The sequence below is a fragment of the Pelodiscus sinensis genome, chromosome 20 (assembly GCF_052426305.1).
Source record: "Pelodiscus sinensis isolate ZL-2025 chromosome 20, ASM5242630v1, whole genome shotgun sequence".
In the NCBI taxonomy this organism is placed as follows: domain Eukaryota; kingdom Metazoa; phylum Chordata; order Testudines; family Trionychidae; genus Pelodiscus; species Pelodiscus sinensis.
Genome location: NC_143071.1, coordinates 25,678,091 through 25,703,894, shown reverse-complemented (window position 1 = coordinate 25,703,894; position 25,804 = coordinate 25,678,091). Strand labels below are relative to the sequence as shown.

The window sequence follows — 25,804 nt, the reverse complement described above, 5'->3', positions numbered from 1 at the left end:
TGGCCAAAACTTGAGATTGCAAAATTATTTTTGCAAGACATTTCAGTTGTGTAGTTCTGAAGCAGATCCAAACCAAACTTCTAAAAATTTCTCACAAACTGGAAACCCCCCACCCAAACTGAACTTAGGAAATACTTACTGACACATGGTGTTTCAGAAACAAAATATGCCACCTGAGACAGGCAGCTTCTGTTTGAAATGGACTGGAACCTGCCTGCAATTTGAGTAAGCTTGCTTTCAGGAGACGCTTCTGATTTGACAAACCAGCATATCTGAAAAATTCAACTTAAACCAAAAATTTCCAACCGGTTCTAATGGCAATTTCTAGAACACAGAATAGGGATTCCAGTTTCCTCTGCTGCTTCAAATGTAGCTCAGTTGATAGAATTTCACACAGAAAAACAAAGTAGATACTGGGTGATAGGTTAGTGATCTTGTAGCTCCAATCAAGATGGGAAGCAAGCTGGAATGTTTCTATGTAGTGAAAGGAAAAGGGGCTGGAACGGAGAAAACCCATGACAGGAAATACCTTGGAGAGAAAGCTTGGACTAAAGTTTGATGTAATTTGTATTTTATGAACGTTAACACCAAAGCCCAGAAAGAGGGTAAGTTTGGACTACAGGGTTACATTCAAGTCTGCCCTCCCCTCCCCCAGAAGGGGTGGGGCCTCAAGCAGAACAGGTAACAGGGGGAAGCTAGACCCCAGCCACCCCTTCAGCACTGCTGGAGCCTCCGGCGGCAATTTAAAGGGCCCAGAGCTTTGGCTGCTGCTGCTGTTGAGGTAGTGGTGACAGGCCCTTTAAATAGCTAGGCTCTGGGGCAGCTGCTCCACCACACCCTGTTGGCAACTCTGTTGGACTATGTAGGAAGGGAATTATTCCCATTTTACAAGACTGCCTATCTTGTTTAAGAAAAAACAGTATCTTTATGCTAGCGTGGAAAGAATGAATTCAAAATCTAAATTTATCAAGTATGTTTTAATTCAGGCTAATTGCTCATGCATTCTGTTTTAAAAGTCTGGCTAGGAGTAATATTTTGGTAAAATCTTAAGAGTACAAGGAATGTTTGATGTTTTACAGACTATGGGGTTCTTAGTTTTCTTCAAACTTTTTACAAATATAAGGTTTTTGAGATCATGAAAAATACTGTATAACAACCCTGAATACGGAAATCTTTTACTTAGCAACAAAACAAGAAAAGACCAAACAGGCACTAAAGAACATTTCCACTTGCTGTCAGTATTTCTCAGTTCTGACTTGGAATAAGAGCCTCTCAAGATAAGAGATTAGCACTTTCACATATTCAGTCCTCTTCTTCTCTGCTGATAGTCTTTATAGTATTTCCAGTTAGAACCATGGGGTTGTAAGAGACCTTGGAAGTCATCGAGTCCAACATCCTGCCAAAAGCAGGACCAATCCCAAGTATGTCATTCCAGCCAGGACTTTGTCAAATTGGGCCTTAAAAACCTCTAGTGATGGAGAGTCATTGCTCCTCGCTCTGTCATCTGTCACCACTGAGAACAGCCTCTCACCATCCTCTTTGGAACCCCTCTTCAGGCAGTTGAAGGCTGCTATCAGATCCCCCCTGACTGTTCTCTTCTGTAGACTAAATAAGACCAAATTCCTCAGCCTCTCCTCATAAGTCATGTGCTGCAGCCCCCTAATAATTTTTGTTGCTCTCTGCTAGACTTTTTCCATGCTTCCACATCCTTTCTGTGTGTGGGGGAGGAGGGGTGCCTGCCCAGAATTGGATGTAGTACTCTGGATGTAGCCTCACCAGTGCCAAATAGAGGGGAATAATCGTTTCCCTAGATCTGCTGGCAGTGCTCCCCCAATGTACCCCAATATACCGTTAGCCTTCTTGGCTACAAGGGCACACTGTTAACTCATATCCAGCTTCTCACATCATTCGTCACTAGGTTTCCTCCCCTGTTCAGTAAGGGTCCCAAATCTTCTCTCATAGCCCTCTTATTGCTGAAATGCCTGTAGAACCCTTTCTTGTTTCCCTTTACATCTCTTGTTAGCTGCAATTCCAGTTGTATTTTTGCCTTTCTGATTACACCCCTGCATGCTCGAGCAATATATTTATACACCTCCCCAGTCATCTGTCCAAGTTTCCACTTCTTGTTAAGCTTCTTTGTATTTAAGCTCACCAAAAATTTCACTGCTATGCCAGGCTGGTCACCTGCCATATTTGCTTTTCTTACTGCATGTTGGGATAGTTTGTTCCTGTACCTTCAATAAGGCTTCTTTAAAATACACCCAGCTCTCCTGGATTCCTTCCCTCCCCTCATGATAGTGTCCCAGAGGATCTTGCCCTTCAGTTCCCTGAGGAAGTCAAAGTCTGCTTTTCTGAAGTCCAGGGTCTGTATTTTACTTCTCTCCTTTCTTGCTTTGGTCAGGATCTTCAACTCAACCATCCCATGTTGAGGTGGTGGTTATTTTTAGGGGGTGTAATGTGTTTATGGTTTTCTCTACATACTTCACACCCCTAAAAATACCCTCTGCTTTCCCTATTTGAGAGAATGATTTTTGGAGTGTGTCTCCACTGCACGGTGGATTGACGCTGCAGCAATTGGACCGTCAGTGGTCAATTTATGGTGTGTGCTTAGACATGATAAGTTGACCTCTGAGAGCTTTCCGGTTGACTCCGGTACTCCATCAGGAGAGTCTACAGGAGAGCCTCAGCTGTTAACGTCACTGCATGGAAGACACTGCGGGAAGTAGATATAAGTACATCGACTTCAGCTATGCTGTTTTTGAAGCTGAAGTTGCGTATCTTATATCAAGGTGATTGGGAGGATGTGTTGTAAACCAGGTCTTAGACTAGACAACTTTTGGTAACTGCCGAGCTACATTGGATTCATATTAATAATCTAGAAGTTAAAAGCTTCACATCACATTATCACATTCTTAAACTTTTGTTTTTTATTGGGTTTTGTGTCTTTGGGAGCTTATAGACTGCATGTAACCTCTCCACAGTTTTTTGATTTTCTCCTTCACAATTGGATTGCTTTAGTGTTCCGGTGGAATAGCCTTTGTTTGATTACACTCTCTGAACACCTTGTATTTCTATCTCTGATGTGTGGGATTCATTGTACTTGTAAGATTGCCTCTGCCATGAAGTGATATGAGGAGCTAGGTCACCTCCCTGGTTGAGAAGGACAAGTATTTTACCTTCATTCATGGATTCTTGTAAACTTTGAAAAAACATCTGAATGCATCTGATGAAGTGGGTCTTTGCCCACGAAAGCTTATGCTACAATAAATCTGTTCGTCTGTAAGGTGCCACAGCACTTCTCGTTGTTTTCGTAGATTCAGACTAACACGGCTACCCTCTGATACTTGTAAACTTTGGAGATTTTCTATTGTTATTTTCTGCATTGGTTGTAGACTGTTTGAAGCTACTCTTCATATTTATGGGTATCTACCGTAACTATTTATTGTACAAATGTTCCTAGTATGTTTGCTTACTAAGCTGATCATGGTAATTGCAAGGGATTTTTTTTCAAAAAGCTTGTTTTAAAAAGAAATCTGAGTTGGGTTTGCTAATAACCTTTATAAAGACTTGAAAAGTTTGATAATATTGATATGAAAATGTTAAACAAAACCACCAATTGCAAAGTATTTGCCAAGGCTAAAGGCATTCACAACATCAAATTCTAGACCTTTTTGCTTTTAAAAATTCAATGATTATTTGCACCTTTGTTTTGGCTGACCAGATAGAATCCACACCATCCTTTCACGTCTGTCTGTGCAGATTGCTCCTGCCAGGAGCCTAAATAGTTCAAGAAGCAAAGAATGCATAAGAAGTTGGATCATGACACAGAACACAAATGTAGATCTCTTCACCCTATTCCACATAGCACTCCTGGACAGGCATGTGGAGTGCAGCTCTGTTTGTTTTGTGAGAACCAGGTTGGACACCAGTTCTGCATTCTGGAGTTCCCTCCTGGTCAGAGCTTTAAAGCCAGAACTTGTTCTAGGCATGTATTAACTCTCTTTATACCATGCAAAAATCTTCCAGATGAATTTAAAATTAAAAATATTCATCAGTTACTTAAAAGAATCTGATAGTCTGGAATTTCAATTTTAAAAACAAAATGAAATGATACCAGGCAATGCAACATATGCAAATGCTCAGCTGAGGTAACCTGAATAGTCTTAATTCTGTCCTCTTACTCTGGGGCCATCTTGATGAAGGACTCTGAGAGAAGTACGTCATCAGTTTATCTTTAATTTTATCACTTCAGTGAACAATATCTGCTTTATTTGTAGTTAATCTGTGGAACTGAGGAACTCTATTGTGCGAGGTTTTATTTTACATATATCATTATCCTTGTCCTATTGTGTACCTAGAGTGAAATCCTTAATTACAAGACTTGACACCCTCAAAATCTACTTAAAATAAGAGTAAATGTGCAAATTAATGATCCAGAAATTTTAGACTGGAGATACCATGGACATACAGGCAGTCCCCGGGTTACGTACAAGATAGGGACTGTAGGTTTGTTCTTAAGTTGAATCTGTATGTAAGTCGGAACTGGCATCCAGATTAAGACACTGCTGAAACTGACCGCCAGTTCTGACTTACATACAGAATCAACTTAAGAACCCCAGGTGTCCCCAAGTCAGCTGCTGCTGAAACTGATCAGCAGCTGATTCCAGGAAGCCCGGGGCAGAGCAACTCTGCCTGGGGCTTCCTGTAGTCAGCGCTGGTCAGTTTCAGCAGAAGCTGACTTGGGGACGCCTGGGGCAGAGCAGCTGGGGTGCTGCTGGGTTGCTCCAGTAGCTCCGCTCCTCGGTGCTACTGGACCAACCTAGCAGCACCCCATCTGCTCTGCCCCAGGCGTCCTGATTCAGCCGCTGCTGAAACCGACCAGCAGCGGCTGAATCAGGACCTGGGGCAGAGCAGCTGGGGTGCTACCGGGTTGGTCCAGTAGTGCCCAGAGCGGGCGCTGCAGGACCAATCGGCAGCGCCCCAGCTGCTCTGCCCCAGAGTCCAAAACAAAAGCCTGGTCTGCTGGGGGGGGGGGGGAGCACACTAGCTGCGCCCCCCCCCTCCCCAGCAGACCAGGGACACGGGGAGCAGAGCCGCAGTGGCAGCGGGGTGCCACGCCTCTGAGGCTTTGCTCTGGAAAAGCCTCAGAGGCGAGGGACCCCGCCGCGGCTGCGGCTTCAGCTTCAGTCCGGGAGCCTGTGGTCTGCTGGGGACGGTCCCCAGCAGACCACAGGCTCCCGGACTGAAGCCGCAGCCGCGGGGTGGTCCCGCGCCTCTAAGGCTTTGCTCTGGCAAAGCCTCAGAAGCGCGGGAACCCGCCCGGTGCCCCTGGTCTTCTGGAGACGGTCTCCAGCAGACCAGGGGCACCGGAGCATCTTACGAACGGGGCTTTCTCGCCCCGACTTCCGGTGCGAGAAAGCCCCGTTTGTAAGTGCGGATCCGACGTAAGTCGGATCCGCATAAGTCGGGGACTGCCTGTAGATTATTTATCTAACCTCACAAAACATGAGCAATAGAGCTCCCTGTTCTGTCCCTTTAGAAGGCTTGTGGAAGATTTGTGTGCGCATCTTAAGAATTCTGTGTGAGACTGTGAACTCTCTGTATGTGTCTTTCCCAAGATGCAAAGTCCATTTTGAGTGAGGGAGCAAAGTGCCTTTTGTGAGGTCTCTTTGACTCTATATTGGACTGAAATTCCATTAACTAAGGATGGCCCTCTATTCAACTACAGATGTCCTAAACCAAGTGAACTCTTCCCTCCTCCACTGTCTGCCCCAAACCCATCGAGAAGAATTAGATCTTTAGCCACATTCATTGACTGTCTCCTAGGAAAACTGCTGTCTAAGCCTGATGAGGGAACATCTGCCTAACTGAACACAGATGACTCCTCCCAAGGAATCCCAATGGATTGATGGCTAGACTTATTTTTTTCCTATATATTCTGTACTCTTTTTGTATTTTTGTGCTTAAGTACAGAGCAGTAGTGTGCTAGAATCTATGAAAACTGTCTGAGCATTTAATGCATTACACCTACTATGTGCCCCTGGAAGAGGAAACCAGAAGACTCTGACCTGCAGGTGGAGATCTGGGAGAGGGCATTTTTAAGGGATGGCTGGAGTCTGAGGGCTCAGCACTGTTTGGAGGAGCTGGTTAGTGAGCTGAATGCTCAGGAGGATCTGCACTCAAGTGTGTGCTTTGAGCCCCCAAGAGAGGGATAATGCTTAATGTCTAATTTTAGTTCTGCAAGATTTAATGAGGTTCCCTTTTCAAAAATTGTTTATCTTTATTATGTAGTCCATTTAAAAACAAATCAAACAATGGTCAAAGTGGTTTTAATATTTGCTGCCTTTATATTTTAAAAAATATAAAATTTCTCTTCAGGCCAGAGAAATGCTTGATAACCTAACAACATATTCTCGTCTGTGTTTCAGTACTGTACCCTTTTACTGTTCAGTAACAGTGTGCTATTTATTACAGGATGATGTGATGATGCCACAGAGGGTGAGACTGCAGCTTGAAGCTGCCATTCAATACCCAAGCAGCGTGAGTACTACTTTCATTTTTATTTAAAAACGTGAACTCCAAAACCCATAAAACTGTGGTCAGATGGGAAACATTCACGAGGCTGGTGGTGGCTAAGCATTATCAATCTGCAGTTTTCTTTTAGCTACTGCCAGATATATAATAGTTACTTTGAATTTTTATTTTTTTGTTTTTGCTTGTTTGCTGTTAGATTAAACCAAATTCCCTTTTTTTTACAGTAATATGCTTATTTCAAATAAGCTACAAAGGTTTCTCCAAACCAGTATTAGAAGAGAGTGTCATTTAAACTAGAACACTTTTTAATATAGCACACTATGTAATATGAAAACCTACAAAGGAGCATTTACAACAATTTTTAAACAACTGTGGTTAATGTTTACACTTCCTCAAACAATCAGAATGTATGGTTTATTATATAAATTGTTGCACATGCCTAGGGTGTTATATGACATTTGTTTTTTTCCCTATAGCTGGCTCTAAAATGAAGTAATCTTCAATAGGACAAGTGTTCTCTTCTTGTGACATAAATGTGCCTATTCAGTGAAATTACGATTTTATGAAGACTGTGGTTGTTAGAAGTGTGTGTTAAGTGTATTTCAATGGTTAGGACCAGTAGTAGAGGACCATTTGCAGTTCTTATATATATTCCACTTATCTTGCTGAAGATCAGGCATGTACAATAATTTTGATGGGGGCCTCTCCAAGATTTTGATAAGTGGTCAAGGGTTGCACTTTACTATGGAGGGCGTCTGGGATGGAGGTTGGGGGGGCAGAAGGAAGCATAGGGGAGGGGACTGAGGTGTAGGAGAGGCTGTGGGGTCTGAGAAGGAGTTTGGTTGAAAGAGAGGATTGTAATCAGGGCAGAGAGTTGGGTTGCAGGGGACTGGACTCAACCTCTCAAGGTGGGGGGAAGGATAGCTCAGTGGTTTGAGCATTGTCCTGCTAAACCCAGGCTTGTGAGTTCAATCCTTGAGGGTGTCATTTAGGAATCTGGGGTAAATCTGTTAGGGATGGTACTTGGTCCTGCTGTGAGGGCAGGGGACTGGACTCAATGACCTCCCAAGGTCCCTTCCAGTTCTATGAGATAGGCAGCTTGGTGGGCCCTGCTGAAGGTGATAAACTTGAACATATTGATGTGTAATATCAATCACATATGGATAAATAAAAATGATATGAAGAACTTTGCCTCAAAAAACAAATTATGTATCTGTCAAAATTATTTGGTAAAAATAGACTTCACAGTGCAATAAATCTTCCAAGGGAAAATGTTAAAGCTCTGAATGGCATATTCAAGGGATTTCTGTAAAGCAACGGTCAATTGACTTTATCTGTCAAAAAGGTATCTATTATAGGAGGTCTGGTTAAAATTACCACTTTGAGTTAAACACCTTTGAACTTTCTCTTCCAAACACCTTGGCTACATCTACACTGGCATGATCTTGTGCAAGAACTCTTTTGCAGAAGAGTTCTTGTGCAAAAACTCTTCTGGAAGAGAGTGTCTACACTGGCATGTGCGCAAGAGATGTGTTTTTGCGCAAGAGCATCCATGTTTACACTGGCCTCTTGCGGAAGAACAGTTGCGCAAGAGGGCTTATTCCTGAGCCGGAGCATGAGAGTTCTTGCACAAGAAGCACTGATTTCATACATTAGAACGTCAGTGTACTTGTGCAAGAACTCGTGGCTAATGTAGACAGGCAGCAAGTTTTTGCGCAAAAGCAATTGCTTTTGCGCAAGATCGCACCAATGTAGACACAGCCATTTAGTTCAGGATAGAGAGCACTGTGCTTCTTTCAGTTAAGGAATGTCTGCTAAACAACCTGTTGTTCAATGCCGGGATGTGCACCTGCTCTTCTCTGCACCTGTGTATTCCAAAGCTTCATGTGTTTAGATTTCTTTTGAAAATGTTACTTTATATATAATTTATAGGATTGGTCGGACTGTTATTGAGTAGTAGTTTGTACTGTAAGCATATCGGAACAGAGAAAAGTGGAAGATGGAATGGATACTTCTGTTCTGATCTGTAGAAATCAATATAATTTTTTATTAAGATAACGGGAATTGCAAAGGTAAGTGGCACCTGTAAATTTTTGGGGGGGGCAAACACTTATGGGAGCTGTCTTTCTCACATGCTGATTAGACTTGTGTGTGTTTAGACACTGATCTTTATTAGTGCAATTTCTGTTAAATAGTAGCTCGTAACTTAACTCTTTTTATAATCATAGAACGAATTAGGAAAACACTTCATATTAAGAAAAATCAGTGTCTGAAAGCATCAAAGTCTCTCCAGTGGGGAGGTGCAACTGATCTCAAAAATGAGTTGGGACAGAAGAGACAGGACTTTTACTCATTTCTGGTTCTTTCCACTCCAGAGCCACTTGCTCTCAGGAACTAGTATGTAGCAAGTAAACTCTGCTCTCCATTCCTCAAAGCTTTAGTGTAATTTGGAGAGGGGAGTAATAGGGCTTTGTGACACAGTGTTTCCATGGCTGAGCAAGGGCTGTTAATGTGTGTCAATATCAGTCATATCCTCGGTTCATAGCACAGTTGTTTGACTTCAGATGTGTGTATGCTATACATGACCACATTATTTATCAAGCAGCAAAACTGAATATATAGTTGTCTTTATTTCCTCAGCAAGATTTGCCAAGTACTTTCCAACTCTAAAAGCAAAAATTTGCCTACTGTTGTAGTTTGGATTTAGATCAAAAGTTGAAATGCCTAAAGCCATTCTTACGCAATATTATCTCACTGTCTGAATGTGAGTAAACTCCAGCTTGGTTGGTTTGATGACACATGTAGCTTTCAAGTATCTAGTGGATTGGGTGAATTAGAGTAAAGCTTTAATTCATCATTCTATTAGTTTACCTCTAGGAGAATTGTAAACAAATATTGTTCAAGCATCAAATGAACTGAACAGAGTTTTCTGAGTTTAATTTTTTCACGCATGACTCTATGCTGCTGTATTACCACACACAATTTGGCAAAGCATCTTTGTACTACAAACAACTGAGCTGAAAAGTATATAATATTTTATTCAATATTAGCAAATTTCAATGTATACATTTCCTCTTAATAGAAAATACATTGTGTAGAAGGTACGTGTTTTCACATTTTCCTTGTCTAATTTTTCTCATCTGGACTTGCTGTGTGTGTAATAATGGTACATGTTGGTAAGTATGGGATTGGTACAAAGACTTTTTGTGACCTTGGACATGTCCTCATCTACTCCTTAGTCATCAGTATGCATGTAGTTGGAATAATCCATAGTTGATTTAAAGCTTCACTCTCCTACTGCAGCAAGATTTCCCCTTTTTTATCTGTGGGCAGACTTATTGGATTCTGTCGCTGCTTATGTTAATCATGTTAGCATTTTGAAGGTTGTTCACTCTGCAGAAGCACCTCCCTCTGGCTAGTTGTGGCATAGCAGCTCTGTCTCCAGCATGGCACCACAGTCTGATTTCTTGAGCCTCCCATTTCCAGGTCCCTGGTTCTCACACCCTTGCTGTAGGACTTTACAATGTCCTTGTCCCATTCTCTGGACCCTGTCTACCTTACCAGTGGCTGGTAGAGTAACCTATGCACTACATTAGATTTGAGCCCAGAGAACCTATATCTAGCAGCCGAGGTCTGGACACTCCCTCTCCTTGCTGCTGTTTCCCTGGGCTCCTTCTTACCCAACTTTTCTTAGGCTTGTCCTTTTAAGTTTAAGTTCCCCTTTCTTTCTGGCCTCCATTCACTCATCCTTGGTTCTCACTTGAAATGTCAGGTGTAGGTTCAAACTAATGAGATAGATACTTGTGAAGGGTATGTAACCTAAACAGGCTCTTAATGGGTTAATGTGGGCCTGAGAGACCAATTAGGTTAATTGGCTGAACCTGGAGTCAGAGCCAGCTTAACTGAGAATGAAGCTCAGCTAGGCAGGAACAGGCTGATGAGTATAAAGAGAGGAAGTTTGTAGCAGAGGGGCTGCAGGGAGAGAATCTATTTGCTATCACTTGCTTGGAAAAGAGAGTCAGTGAAGGGGAAACCCAAGGGAGGAATAAGCTCTGGGACCCTACCCTGGCTGGAGAAGCTGGGGAACAACCAAAGAAACAAAGCAGTTATTTGGGGTGCAGTAGGCTTTCTGGTGTTCCCAGAAAGAAGGGAAGGATTTGGACTGCACTTTTGTATAGTTAGACATGAAATAAGTAACTTGATTGTTACATTTGTTGTACTGTTACTTCTATTTAATCTGAGATGGACAAGATTCTATGCATTTAGAAACTGTCACAATATTCTCCTAATGTTTCAATTACACAGTAGAATACTGAGAAGTACAAGAGAAACTTTCTCAGTGCAGCCTTCTGCTCAGCAGCTGTGCCACATCATATCAGATGAATGTGGTATAACCTGCTTCCATTTGCTTCTGTTGTTATTGAAAGTTAATTGGAACAAAGTCAGGAGATTGTTTTATCTGCATTGGGCCAGGCAGAGTCAGGCCATCTGATGTCATGGCAGCAAATAGTAATAATCTTGGGGCATTTGCAGCCCAGAACCTCAGTTTGAAATGATTGAATTACACATGCCAACAGTTTGGTCACCCTGGCATAGTTTTGCAAGGCTTTTGTTTCTGTTTTGTGTTATTACTACTACAATACTAGAGTAGAGCAGTAAATACAGATTGCCATTTCAGACTGTCTTCTGTCTGCCCTTCAAACCACACTACACCTCATCCATATACATGGTCTTGGGCACTGAGTAAAGAGTTTGGGAGCGGGAGGGGGAGCTGTGTATACCCTGATTGGGGTCGGGGGGGGCGGGAAGATGCAGAATGAGGGCATGGGAGAGACGTGAGGACAGCGGCTTCAGCAGTGTTACTAGAGCAGTGTTTCCCAATTTTATTTGGCCATGGAACCCTTTTGAACTCGAAAGAATTTTGTGGAACCCCTGACTGACTGACTGCTGAGTAGTAACATCATCGTCCCCACTCTCTGGCTAAAATAGCATTACACAGGGACACTTATCATGGCAAACGCAAATGAAAATTATTTTCAATAAAATTCATAAATGAATGAAAATTCCATTCCATTACAGGAATTCAGGTTATAATGGAATTTTCTTGAGGAACCCCTATTTTCACTTCGTGGAACCCTGAGGTTCCGCGGAACACCATTTGGGAAACACTGTACTAGAACATGCTCAGTGCAAGCCAAGCAGCAAAAGGGGAGGGGAGAGACCTGAGTCTGTCCATCCCCCCGCCCTCCACACATACGCATCACCTCTTTCTAAAGCACTTGAAAACTCTAGTGTTTTGGTAGGTAACTTAGCAATTAGTACTGTATCTAATTCCTATATAAAAGAAAGAAATGTAATAAATATTAGATCATTTCAGCTCTAATACTAACATCTTCTAATATCTTAAGGCAAGTCACTTAAGGGACACTGGTTAGACTTAAACTTTTAGGCTACGTCTACACTGGCATGATTTTCCAGAAATGCTTTTAACGGAAAAGTTTTCCGTTAAAAGCATTTTCGGAAAAGTGCGTCTAGATTGGCAGGACGCTTTTCCGGAAAAGTACTTTTTCCAGTAAAGCGTCCGTGGCCAATCTAGATGCGCTTTTCCGCAAAAAAGCCCCAATCGTCATTTTCGCGATCGGGGCTTTTTTGCGGAAAGCACTACTGTGCTGTCTACACGGGCCCTTTTCCAGAACAGTTTTCCGGAAAAAGACTTTTGCCAAACGGGAGCAGCTTTTCCGGAAAAGCACTGATGATTTTACATTAGATCGTCAGTGCTTTTGCGGAAATTCATGCGGCCAGTGTAGACAGCTGGCAAGTTTTTCCGGAAAAGCGGCTGATTTTCTGGAATAACTTGCCAGTGTAGACACAGCTCATATGTATATTCTTTCTTACTTACTAACTCTGCGGAGAGGGAGAGACTGACATAAACACACACAAACACAGTTCTCCTGGGTGTGCTCTCAGCTCTGGGTGGAAAGTGGGGTCTAGTATGTTACAACAGGGGGCAAATTCATTTGGATTCTATATAAGAACATCAGAACAACCATGCTGGGTTGGACCATTGGTCCATCCAGCCCAGTATCCAGTCTTCCAATAGTGGCCAATACCAGGTGCTTCAGAAGAACAAGTGTTCCATCCCCCATCACCCATTCCTTGCTTCTAGCAAACAGAGGAGAGAACAAGAGTGGGCAATAAGAGGGAGGCAGTTTGCTGGGTTTAGCCCCTGGCAGGCCATTGCCACTTGATCTACCTTGCGTCTCTGCAGATATTGGCGCTTGCAGTGCCCATTGGCTGCGGATCACCATTCTTGACCAATGGGAGCTGTCGGAAGTGGTGCAGACTGGGATACTGCTTTCCCACAGCTCTCATTGGCCATGGATTGCTGTTCTGGCCTGTGGAGGCTGCAAGCCGTATCCTTGTGAACCATGTCTGGCCTGTGGGCCAGTTATTGCCCGTCAATGGGATAGGAACATCATCCCTATCCATTCTGGCTATTATCTATTGATGGATCTATCCTTCTTGAACTTATTTTGTTCTTATTGGAACCACGTTATAGTTTGGGCGTTTCCACCATCCATTGGCAAAGAGTTCTACAAGTTGACCATGAAAATATAATTTTGTTTGTTTTGTTTTAAATCTGCTGACTATAAATTTCATTGCGTGGCTTTCTTATGTTATGTTAGTAAAGGAGTAAATAATTTTCCCACACCATTCATGATTTTATAGACCCTTAACATATCCCCTACCCTTTAGTCTTTTCTTTTTCAAGCTGAGAAGTCCCAGTCATTTAAATCTATCCTAACATGGAAGTTGTCCCTTACCCCTCCCAATCATTTCTGTTGCCCTTCTCTGTACTTTTTTCAAATCCAATACATCTTTTTTAGATGGGGTGACCAGATCTGCATATATTATTCAAGATGTAGGCATATCATGTTTTTATATAGAGACAATGTGATATTTTCTGTCATTTTATCTACTTTCCGAATGATTCCAATATTTTGTTAGATTAACTGATCAGTGTTCAGTAGCATTTTCAGGTTTCCACAATTATTTGAAGATCTCTTTCTTTAGTGGTAACAGCTAATTTAGACCTCATCATTTTTGTATGTGTTGTTGGAATTATATTTTCCCATGTGCATTGCCTTGCATTTATCCGCATAGAATTCCATTTGCCATTATGTTGCCCAGTCACCCACTTTTGTGAGATCCCGTTATAACTCTTAGGTGTCGGCTTTGGACTGAGCTATTTTGAGTAATTTTGAATAATCTGCAAAATTGCCAGTTCACTGTTTAACCTCTTTTCTAGATCTATGAATAAGTTGAACAGTACAAGTCCCAATACCTACCCCTGGAGTACATTATTTCTACTCTTTGTTTCCTATGTTTTGTACCTGAAAGTGTTTTCAGGATCATCTAATCATGATCATTTATTACTTGATGGACAAGCCCTTTGTTATCTTAATCACCCTGCCTTCCTCTTGTTTATAACAAACTCCCTGCCCCCAAAGGCAATGAAGGGGCCAGCACAAGCTCTTTTGCAGTTAAAGCGGGTTCCCTAGCCCCAATCACAGCTCTAACACAGACTTCAAGTATGAAATTCAGAAGTAGAAATTTCAGGGGGGCTACAATACCCTCAAGCCCCCAAATCGAACCCCTGAGACAGTTATTTCATACTTAGTCTGATAACTACAACAAAATACAGGTCTATGTAGCACTTTAAAGACTAACAAGATGGTTTATTAGATGATGAGCTTTCGTGGGCCAGACCCACTTCCTCAGATAATGGAAGAAAATAGTGACAACCATATATACCAAAGGATACAATTTAAAAAAAATGAACACACATGAAAAGGACAAATCACATTACAGAACAGAAGGGGGATGTGTGGGGGGGGGGGGGGGGAGGAAGGAAGGTGAATGCCAGTGAGTTAATGATATTAGAGGTGCGGAAGGGGAAATGTCTGTGAGTTAATAGTATTAGAGGTGATAATTGGGGAAGCTATCTTTGTAATGGGTGAGATAATTGGAGTCTTTGTTAATTCCCCTGCTTAGAGTGTCGAATTTTAGCATGAATGCCAGTTCAGAGGATTCCCTTTCAAGTGCAGATTTGAATGTCTTCTGAAGTAGTATGCAGGTTAGCAGGTCATTCAGACAGTGTCCTTTCTGGTTGAAATGACAAGCAACTGTTTTTTCTTTGTGATCCTGTCTAATGTCTGTTTTGTGGGCATTGATTCTTTGGCGAAGTGTCTGAGACGTTTGTCCAATGTACATAGCAGACGGACACTTTCGGCACATGATAGCATAGATTATATTTCTGGAGGCGCAGGAATATGTGTTCTTGATCTTATAACTCACTTGGTTAGGCCCAATAATGGTGTCAGCAGAGTGAATATGTGGACAAAGCTGGCAGCGGGGTTTGTTGCAAGGGAAAGTACCAGGGTTGGTATTAGTGTGGTATGTCCTGTGGTTGTTGGTAAGAATCATCTTGAGGTTAGGTGGTTGTCTATAGGAGACAATGGGTCTGTCTCCCAGAGCTTCTTGGAGTTTAGTGTCCTGTTCCAGTATAGGCTGTAATCTATTGATAATGTGTTGGACAGGTTTAAGTTGGGAGCTGTAGGTGATGACAAGTGGTGTTCTATTGTTGGTTTTCTTGGGTCTGTCTTGTAGTAGATGGTTTCTAGGTATTCGTTTGGCTCTTTCAATTTGCTTTTTTATTTCTCCAGGTGGGTAGTTGAGGTTTATAAATGCTTGGTAGAGATCCTGAAGTTTCTGGTCTCTGTCTGTGGGATTAGAGCAGATGTGGTTGTATTGAAGGGCTTGGCTATAGATGATGGATCGTATGGTGTGTGCTGGATGGGAGCTGGAAGCATGTAGGTAACTGTATGAGTCAGTGGGGTTTCTGTAGAGGGTGGTGTCTAATTTTCCATTGTTGATTTGTACTGTGGTGTCCAGGAAATGGATCTCTCATGTGGAATGGTCCAGGCTGAGGTTAATGGTGGGGTGTAGGTTGTTGAAATCTCTGTGGAATGTCTTCAGTGTTTCTTGGCCATGCGTCCAGATCATAAAGATGTCATTGATGTAGCGTAAGTAGAGAAGGGGTAAAAGGGGACGGGAGTTGAGGAAACGTTGTTCTAGGTCAGCCATAAAGATATTAGCAGACTGTGGGGCCATGCGTGTACCCATGGCTGTGCCGCTGATCTGGAGATATCTGATAACTACATTACTCATGGATTTGCCTAAGAGAATTTGCCTATAATAGCTATGTCCTGTTTTAAAAAAATCCTCCTTCTGTTTGTTCTTAATACTGTGTTGGAAGCAAGAACAACTTTAGAATATGTGACCAGATAAAGTTCCACACAGCTGCGGGCTCACTTGGAAACTGAAGTCACATTTCTTTTTACTGGAAAGCATATACAATGACAGTTTATTAGATGTTTCAGTGTTTTATTGGCGTTCTAAGACTTAAGTAAAACTTACTAAAAACTTGTTTGAAATTTAAATATTTTGATGAACTTCTGTTCAGTATGCCTGGATTACAGGAGTGCCCAAAATACTGTATTGCCTGGCAGCCACCTGGCAGGCCCTGACCTTTAAACAGAAGCAACTGAAAAGAGCTCACATCTCTACCTCACTGGCCCATTGCCTGTGAGCTACCCGGGAGGCGCAAGCCCTTTCAGCTGCTTCCATTCAAAGGGCTTGTGCCTGCTGGGCAGCTGCCAGACAACAGGTTAGCAGTGGGGGCCAGGAGCTGTGGGCCCTGTTGTTTGAAATCCAAGCCTCCACCCCAGACACCACCTCCTCTGGGAGAAGACTGGCCCCCAGCACCCTCCCCTCTACTCGAGGTCCCTTCCATTGTCCAGAAGTCAGGGGGCAGGGACCCAGGCCAAGCAAAGCTCTCTCAATCCCACCCCTTCCGCCAAAGGCCCTGCCCTTTCCAGGTTGGCCCACAGCCACTTCCGAAATTTGTGAAGTGGCCCCCCCTTCAAATATTATTGCCCACCCCTAGACTAACACATTTCTTTTTCCTGGAGAGGTTTTCTAAAGAGCGTGATGATCTGGTATTCATCTATTCAGGAAAAGGAGAAAGAGCCCAGAATCTATTGATATGGCTGTGTGCAGTACTCACGTTTAATTGATTAGGGGAGGAGAGCACAAAAATACATTATTTTAGTGGGAGAATCCCAGATTTTACTAACTGGGGTGTTGGTAAGTGGATATCAGAATCTCTTTTCTTTTTCCACCAAAGCAGACCAGGTGGAACAGTAAATACTGAGTTGGCCACATGGATGAACATAAGTTCCCAAAATTTGAGAAGGAAAAAAATGTTAGACCTGCTGCAATAGAAATTTGTAGAAGGGGCAGAAAAATATCGAAATGCTGATCGAAAATATGGCTCAGACTAGGGATGTAATAGTGTAGTAGATTATAGGTTAGTGGAGTAGATTATAGGTTAATGCTATGGACTGCATGCATTTCCCTCCCCCCACCCTTGCCAGTAAATATTTTAGCAGGCTGGCCAGCAGCCTGGCTCAGTTCTGGCTTGTGCCGGATCCCGAATCTACCCTTGCTACAGCTTTGCATTTAAAGTGATTAGGAGCCAGGTGGGCACACAGCCTGGCTCAGTTCCTGCTCGTGCTGGGTCCAGGAACTCAGACCCCCTGCCGGGATAAGGGCTGCTGCCTTCCCACTCTGCTGCCTCTATATCAGAGGCAGCAGCATTGGTCTACAGGCAGCTGGTCCACAAGGGGAGCTGGCTTTTAAACTGGACCAGCTTGTGGAACAGCTCCCACCTGGAACCCTGCACTGCTGCCTCTGACACAGTGGCTGCGAGCCCTGCCCTGCCCCTCGGGACTACAGAATAGTCAACTAATCGATACAGATTCATGAGGTTACTCAACTATTCAAATAACCAATATTTAGCATCCCTAGCTCAGACAGAAAATACACACATTTATCAGCTTGCAGAAAATCCTGTTACTCAAGAATAGCTAATTTGTGTGAAAATGTTGCCCAGTAATGATGCCAAGAACAAATGTATAAATATAGGAATCAGATGAGTAAGTACTGGCTCTCATGATAACTTTAAGTGATGCAACTAATTTTTCCAACACTTCAATTAAAAAAAATGAAAATGAAACCTTTGTAAGTTGCTTGTTTGAACCAGTACTCTCTCTTCTCTGTCTTAAATAGAGACGCACATTATCCCTTGTGAAGCTGGAAAGTTGCTCAAGTTGTTTATCAGAGCGTAGGGTGAAAGCTGTTTGTAATGAAGACTGACTTTTCAAGCTACCATTAAATCTGAGGTACATGGAGTTTGAGTGCAGTATATATTAAAAAAAATAGATGGTGTAAATTGTGTGCTTTCTGGCTATTTCAGAAATTATGGTATTGTGTATTCTCTAAAAGTTTTACACTCTGTATAACTATATCAGTTAGAGGTGTGACTTTTTTATCCAGTAATTCTGCCAATGCAAATGCTAGCAGTTACATCAGTATTGCTTATTTCACTTACTGAACAAGAATAAGCTATATTGGTACAAACACTTTTTTCTAAAAATATTAGAACACTTACCTGGCATTGCCTGTGGGTTGGGAGAGGGGCAGGTGTGGGGGGGGGGAATGTGTGTGCCCTGCCCACCAGCCTATCCCTGGGGCCAACAAGGGGTGGGAAGCTGGCTACTCCACCCACCATCTTTTTTCAGGACTGGTCCAGAGTGGGGGAGGGTCCACTCAGCCTGATCACTGACTTCTTCCCAGGGCCAGCAAGGGATGGGGCAGAGCCACCCAGGCCACCCACTGGTGCTCTTCAGAGCTGCCCCAGAGTAGCGGAGGCCATGCAGGCCGCCCACTGATGCTCCTCATGGCTTACACAGAGCGGCTGGAGTCAGACAGGTCACTCCGCATCTTGAGGATGTACTGGTGCATCTTGAGGCGGGGATCTCATAGGCCGGCCTGGGAGCAGTGGAGGCTTTGTAAGCCACCCGTCAGTGCTTCCTGGGACAGCTGGAGCTGTGCTGCCAGCCAGTGACTACTCAGTGGGGTGCTTGCTGCTCTCCTGTGGTCATTCATGAGTATAACTGCCCTGTGCTTGCTTGCCTCCCGTGGTTGTGTGCGAATATAACTGTTTCGGCTATCATACTCCCCCCTTGCGGTTTGATATGAAACAATTGCATTCCATGCACATCCCATTATTTTGGTAAAACCAAACCCTCGCCTTGCTTTAATTTATGATAAGAGGAAGCTTCAGACTATATTTGGTGGTCCTAGCTCTTGCTGTTTAGTAGGAGTTCTTGAACAAACAGACTCACACGTGGACAGACAGATGCACATTTCTAAAATATCTAGCTCAGGTTCCTAGGGTGCCAGATTGGGGTAGGTCAGTGCTCCCGTGCTGGCTGTCCCACTGCTGGCTCCTCTCCTTTGGGCTCCCTGCCCTGCCACTTCCCCGCTAATGCTGGCCAGCCAGAGTGCCCCCTGCTGCCCGCATGCTGCCACTTGGGGCTCCCTGGGCTTTCCTGCTGGGTTGCTGTGCAGCAGTCACTGGGGGTTTCCCAGGGTTCCCCGGCCAGGGCTGCTAGGCCAACCCCACTGCCGTCAGGGTATTTCCAGAGATCCCCAGCCACTTGGCCTTGCTGCTGCTAGGGATTCCCCTGCCACTGCCTGGCCTCACTGCCTCTGGGGTTGTCAATGGGGGTTTTCTGGCTGGGGCTGCCTAGCCTCTGTTGCTGACCAACGCCATTGCCACCTGGGCTCCCCTGCCTCCTGGCTTTGCTGCCACCGGTCCGGCCACTGCTGGCCCACCTGCCGTGTCTCAGCTCCCACTCCCAGCCTCTGGGGGTCTTTGGTCCTTCTGGATCATGAATGTTGCTGAATCAGAGTGTCCCAGATTTGGGTTGTTCAACCTGTATCCAGATTACTACAGCCTAGTCTATGCTTAAGATTTTCTGGCATAGTATTATGGGTTAGGAGTGTGCAGAAAAATCATACTACTTATCAGGATAGCTATGCCAGCAAAAGCCCAGGTGCAGATATCATGTCAAAAAGTTATTTGTCTGGAGTAGCTTATTTCATTTGGAGAATTGTATAAACTGGCAGAGAAATTCTTTTGCTGGTTTTTTTTGGGTCTCCGCTAAAAAGTTTCCTGGGTAGCTATACTGGCAAATCCTTTCTAGTGTAGAGAAGGCCAACTTCCCAACTATCGTTTTCCCCTACTTTCACTAGTTAAAAGCTAAGAGACAGAGCTAGCCAATTGGGACTCTAAGCAGGAATATTAGGCAGCTGTTCTTGCCCCAATTCTCCCCCATAAAATACTATTATTTCCAGAAATCAAAGCCAAATCAACACAATACGTACAAACACGCTTGTTTAAAAGTTCATATTAAAATAAGACAAATGGTAGTACTAAATCAGGGTCCCTTGGAGCTCTTTAGGGCTCGAAGCAATTGCTTAATCTGTTATGCCTATCACTATCACTGTTTAAGTGCCAAAACTTTCTAGTGTAAGCAGGTCTTGACATGACTTTTTCAAACCATAAAGCTATTGGTTTTGGTTTTTTAAGACTAAGGATAATCGGCTTCATAAGTGAGTTAATACTGTCAGTTGTCCTGGGTCTATGTTCAGCAAAGCTGGTACATCTGAGGATGCATAAAGAATTTGGGGAAAATGCACGCTATGTCAGTTTGTGATTATCTGAATTAAAACAACTTTGATTTGCATTTCTAAAAAGTTATCTTGGTTAGCATTCTTGCTACTAGAACTTTAATTAAAGGTACTAGATATTCAGTAACCACTTCCACTGTATCTCAGAAACAGACCACTCTTCCTTAACCATTTTCTCTTTATCTAGCCTACAGGAATACTGAAAATGTTTCTTAAATTATGGATATCCAGTTTATAAAACATCATAAAGAACCAGGTCTCGCCAGGCAAATGAATGTTAAAGATTTTAAATAATGTGTGAGGTTTTAGAAATCCTGATGGAGATGATGGTTAGAGACTAAAGCAACAATTATATAAATGTGTTGTTCCAAAGTGATGAGTGTGCAAAAACCAAAAGAAAAAGGCTGTTTCCTTTTTATATTCTGTAGGGCAGAGAAGGAAGTACTCATTGATGATGAAAGTACTGTTCTTATGACAGCATTCATCTATAAGGCATTCATACCTAAATCACTCTGGATATAGTAGAATTCAGCGGTGTCTTTGCTTTCAGTTAAGCAGCTCCCTTATATACTCTTTTCAATTTAGTGTTTTTCAAAAACCACAGTAGATTTTCAAAGCTATGGTGTGAGCTTAAGTCTGTTGTACATTTACTCAAACATCACAAATGAAAAACATCCCTACTTATATGGTTTTGTCATGAAATGTATATATTCAATATGGCTTCCACATGCCAACAAGCACATCTAACAATCGCTGTTTTTGCAGCATGATATTTATGGATCCACAGTATGGTTGTTAGATAGACTTTCATCGTAGATTATGCATGATCACTGCAGTCGCTGGGTTAAATATTTGAAAATCATTTTATCTTTTTTATATGCCAGACAATTGGCCAGGAAGAATGTAGGTAATGTGATATCTTTTGTTGAAACAATGTGTGTGTAGTTTTGGTTACTACACATGAATGAGCAAGAGATGAGAAACGGTAATACATATTTTAAAAATTCTCTCTCCCTTTTGCTCACTTGTGCAACTGAGGGATATTTTGTCAGGAACTCCAAAACCACACATAATTGGTATTACATTGAGATTTCATGTGCCTTTATATTTGTGTTGGTCCCAACACACCACAGTCTGTCTTGTTCTGAGTGAAGGCTTCTCTGGTCAAGTTAGATAATCATATTTTGGGATATAAACTCTTTGTAGCCTTTATCTGTGTGTGAAAGATTCATCCATTTGCTGAAAAGTGTAAAATGTGGTATGTGATGTCAGCTTTTGTGATTTTTACCACAAAATTTTCTATATTAACATTTTGAATGTTATTTTTAAAGTTTCACATGGTCTCATGAATCCTGATTTAATCACAATTTTTCCTTTATGCAGCAATAACCTTTCAGTTGACTTGAAGCAAACCTACCTTCAGTTGAGGTGGCCATGATTTCCATACAGGATTTGAATGCAGCTTGAGGCTACCCTTAATAAAAATGGCTGCTGTCTCCCACCATTTTTTAATTGGACAGAATCCAGGCTGCCCATTCAGAGTTTGGGACTGGATGTAGGGAGTGGCGAAGCTGAGGAGGCGCAGCAGGAGACCGGGAATGCAGTAGAAGGTGCAGGGAAGGAAGGAGTAATAGGAATGCAAGGGGCAGGATGGAGTGTTAGGTGTGCAGGTGAATGTGAAAGTAGAAGACGACAAAAAAAGCCACCGGAGGTTGTTTGGAGAAGGAGGAAGACTGAAGAGGCTTAGGGAAGGTAAACTACCTGTGATGGTGTTGCTGGTGTATATGTCTGCCCACATATATACACCAGCAACACCATCACAGGACCTAACCAGATCAGCCATACTGTCACTGGTTCATTCTCCTGCACATCTACTAACGTAATATATGCCATCATGTGCCAACAATGTCCCACTGCTATATACATCGGCCAAACTGGACAGTCCCTACGTAAAAGAATCAATGTACACAAATCTGATATTAGGAATTGCAACATACAAAAACCTGTAGGGGAACACTTCAGTCTCCCTGGACACACAATTGCAGATCTAAAGGTAGCCATCCTGCAGCAAAAAAACTTCAGGACCAGACTTCAAAGAGAAACAGCTGAGCTACAGTTCATCTTCAAGTTTGACACAATCAACTCAGGATTAAACAAAGACTGTGAATGGCTAGCTAACTACAAAAGCAGTTCTCCTCTCTTGGAATTCACACCTCCCGATCAGCTACTAGAAGTGGGCCTCATCCTCCCTGATTGGATCCACCTAGTCATCTCCAGCCTGATTCTGGCCTGCATATTTATACCTGCCTCTGGAAATTTCCACTACATGCATCTGACGAAGTGCTCTGCCCCAGGCTTCCTGGAATCAGCTGCTGATCAGTTTCAACAGGCTGAATCTGGATGCCAGTTCTTACATACAGATTCAACTTAAGAACCCCAGGCGTCCCCAAGTCAGCTGCTGCTGAAACTGATCAGCGGCTGATTTCAGGAAGCCTGGGGCAGAGCAACTCTGCCTCAGGCTTCCTGTAGTCAGCGCTGGTCAGTTTCAGCAGCGGCTGACTTGGGGACGCCTGGGGCAGAGCAGTTTGGGTGCTGCTGGGTTGCTCCAGTAGCGCCGCTCCTCAGTGCTACTGGACCAACCCAGCAGCACCCAAGCTGCTCTGCCCCAGGCGTCCTGATTCAGCCGCTGCTGAAACTGACCAGCAGTGGCTGAATCAGGACGCCTGGGGCAGAGCAGCTGGGGTGCTGCCGGGTTGGTCCAGTAGCGCCCAGAGCGGTGCTATGGGACCAACCGGCAGCGCCCCAGCTGCTGTACCACAGGCGTCCGGAACAAAGCCGCGGAGCACGGGGGCAACGGGACAGTCCAGATGCGCCGCAGCTGTCCTGCTGCCCACGTGCTCCGCAGCTTTGCTCCCCATCTCCCTGGTCTGCTGGTCTCCAGCAGACCAGGGAGACGCGAAGCAAACCCTGTTCGTAACTGCGGATCCGACATAAGTCGGATCCGCGTAACTCGGGGACTGTCTGTACTAAATGAAGAGAAGCGGAGTGTATCTACATTTATTTAAAGCAGTTGTTAGACCAGATTACCAGCTGCAACAAATAGTGAGGCTGAAATAACCATATTCACAAATTGGGATTGAGACATTCTCATTCTAGGATGTATGAAAACAAGTGAGCAGTTGTGTTACCAGCTGCCCTGCAACCTTGGATGCCTCACAAAGTTTTGCTGTTCAGAGTCCCAACTTGCACGCTGTTCATCTGTTTGTGAGCACCACTAGTCCATCCTGAGTGTTGGTGTATATCTGTATCCCTGACCCAGCTTCTCTGACCCCAGTAGTCTTTCAGCAACATTCCAGTCACACTTGGCTTGCAAAACTTTGATTACAATTTGCAGGGTGACCCAAACATACTCCCTGTCCTGAATTTCTCTAAAAATATGTATTCTGCACTGTTCAGACTTTCTTGGACTGTTCCGATATTAGAGAGCTTTTGCCCCTGTAAAGGATCACTATTCAATAGTTTGCTAATTTTGACTGCAGTTACCATATAGTACACATCAAAAGTCCCGGGCCCTGCACTCCGTTCCACACTCCAACCTCTTTCTCCAGCCCTGAGCCATCTCTTCACCAGTGTTCCCACAAACATTTTCTATCTGTGGGCAGGTTGCATTTTCTTTTGGGTGGTTGCGTGGGTTGAAATTTCTTATGTGCAACAGCAATACTGAGGTAGTGTGTGGATGTGCACCCCCACCAACATGCAAGCTCAAAGAGTAGAAGCCCCAGAACAAATTAACACTTGGCTTCAGGGTTTGTAGACAGATGCATATTTGAAAGAACTTGCAAATAAGGTTTCATTCTACAAAACAACTAGCATCACACCTAGTACTTGCTACTTCTGACTCATAAAAGCCAGAACTCTACTACATGACAAAGATCTGGCCTTAATGCAATACAGTTTATCATATATTAATTAGTAACATAAGATTTAAAAAAATCATTAAGATCAGAATTTTACATATCTGCAATACTTCAAAAAAATCTGTTTAAAAAAATATTTTTCTTTTTCTTTAAGCCATTAACACCTATGTAATCTTTGTTTGGAATGTAAACATGCAGATGTTCTCGTGGCACACATGCAACATATGCAGCCTGCTTCTCCTTCCCCTTCAACCTAACCAGAGAGGACTGCAACAAGTGAATTGGACACCCCAAACTGCCTCCACCTCACTGCACAGATGCCAGCACCCACCCACCTCCTCTTTCCCCCACTTACCCCTGTGCAATGTGCTCCCCCCAGCCCAGATGGGGGCTGGGATAAAATCCTGCTTCTCAAACTGTATCCACACGTACCCAACCTGCCCCCTCTTTCCTCAACCTACCCCATGCAGTCAGCCCTTTATCTCCCCCTTCCCAGGAGGCTTGAAAGTGCTGAGTTTCTGCCTTTCTCTTCTCAAGCAGATGGGACTCTCCAAACTCCTTTCCCCTCTAACTACCTCTCAGCCAATTAATTATTTACTCCCTCCCTTTCTCTCCTTCTCCTTCCCCAGACACTTATTCTCTCCTTACAGATGACCCCCGCATTTATGACATAATTGGTTACTGGAGAGCCATTGTAAGTCAAGCCATCGTAAGTCAAACCCTTATTTCCCACAGGCGCAATGTTATAAATGGTGGTTCCATTCCTGGAAACCCATTTCATACCCTAAAAATACCAAAATTGACTACGGAAATGGAGGAAAACTAAACTAAATAGTTCAAATAATGCACAAAAATAACAAAAAAGTGAAGACCGACGTGGCAGAGATGCTCGCAGGTCAAGCAGCAGCCGCAGACTGGTGAGTCTGACTGACCTTGTGCATTTCCTGTTTTGGGATGACGTGGAGTCTGCATTGTACACCGTCATAAATACAAGTGGTGTTGTAAATGCGGTTGTAAATGGCGGGGAGTTGTAAGTCGGGTGGTTGTAAGTCGGGGATCTCCTATATCTCCATTTTACCTGGTCTGGGAGGTGCTCAGTTTCAAGCAGGCAGCTAGCTCTGTTTAGCTGCTTGCTCAGCAAGAGGATGCCCTGCTGGCGGCGGTCAGTTGAGCTTTGAAGTTCTGCCTGCGCAAGGAGCTTTGAACTTCTGAGTGGAGTGCAGAAAACAGCTGCGTGACCATGCAAATGCACTGCTTACAAGGAACCATGTATGCAGGGGACTGGACTAAATGACCTTTTGAGTTCTCTTCCAGTCCTATGATTTTATGAAATTAGATATCATATGTGAAGAAATGTACGACAGATACGATCTGCTAAGTAACACTGGTGTATTCCTCTACATCAGCATTTTTCAAACTTGGGCCACCAGGGTATGCTGCTGGTGGGCCCACGCCTTTTTTTTTTTTTTTTTTTTTTTTTAAACTTAACATGTCGATAGCTATGGAGCCTCACAGTCCCCGTGGGTTATAGGTTGCCCCTTCCAGCCAAGGGGAGCTACGAGGCTGTATGGCAGAGGTCAGCAACCTGTGGCTTGCAAGCCAAATATGGCTCTCTAGGGAGCCTCAACTTGGGCTCCCTTTGGTCCCCCATGCAGCAGGGAGCCAGTGCTTGTGCTACAGCCTTACAGACC

General features: G+C 43.5%; 1 protein-coding gene across 15 annotated transcripts in view; it reads left to right on the top strand.

Annotated features, from left to right (window-relative positions):
* The window catches only part of QTGAL (queuosine-tRNA galactosyltransferase), a 357,741-nt gene that overhangs the window by 41,006 nt on the left and 290,931 nt on the right, over positions 1-25,804 (top strand). For all 15 annotated transcript variants that reach the window (XM_075903524.2, XM_089771977.1, XM_075903526.2 and 12 more), the window contains one exon: positions 6,475-6,540. In XM_075903524.2, coding sequence (XP_075759639.2) covers positions 6,475-6,540 — 66 coding nt within the window. The remainder of the gene's footprint in view (positions 1-6,474; positions 6,541-25,804) is intronic.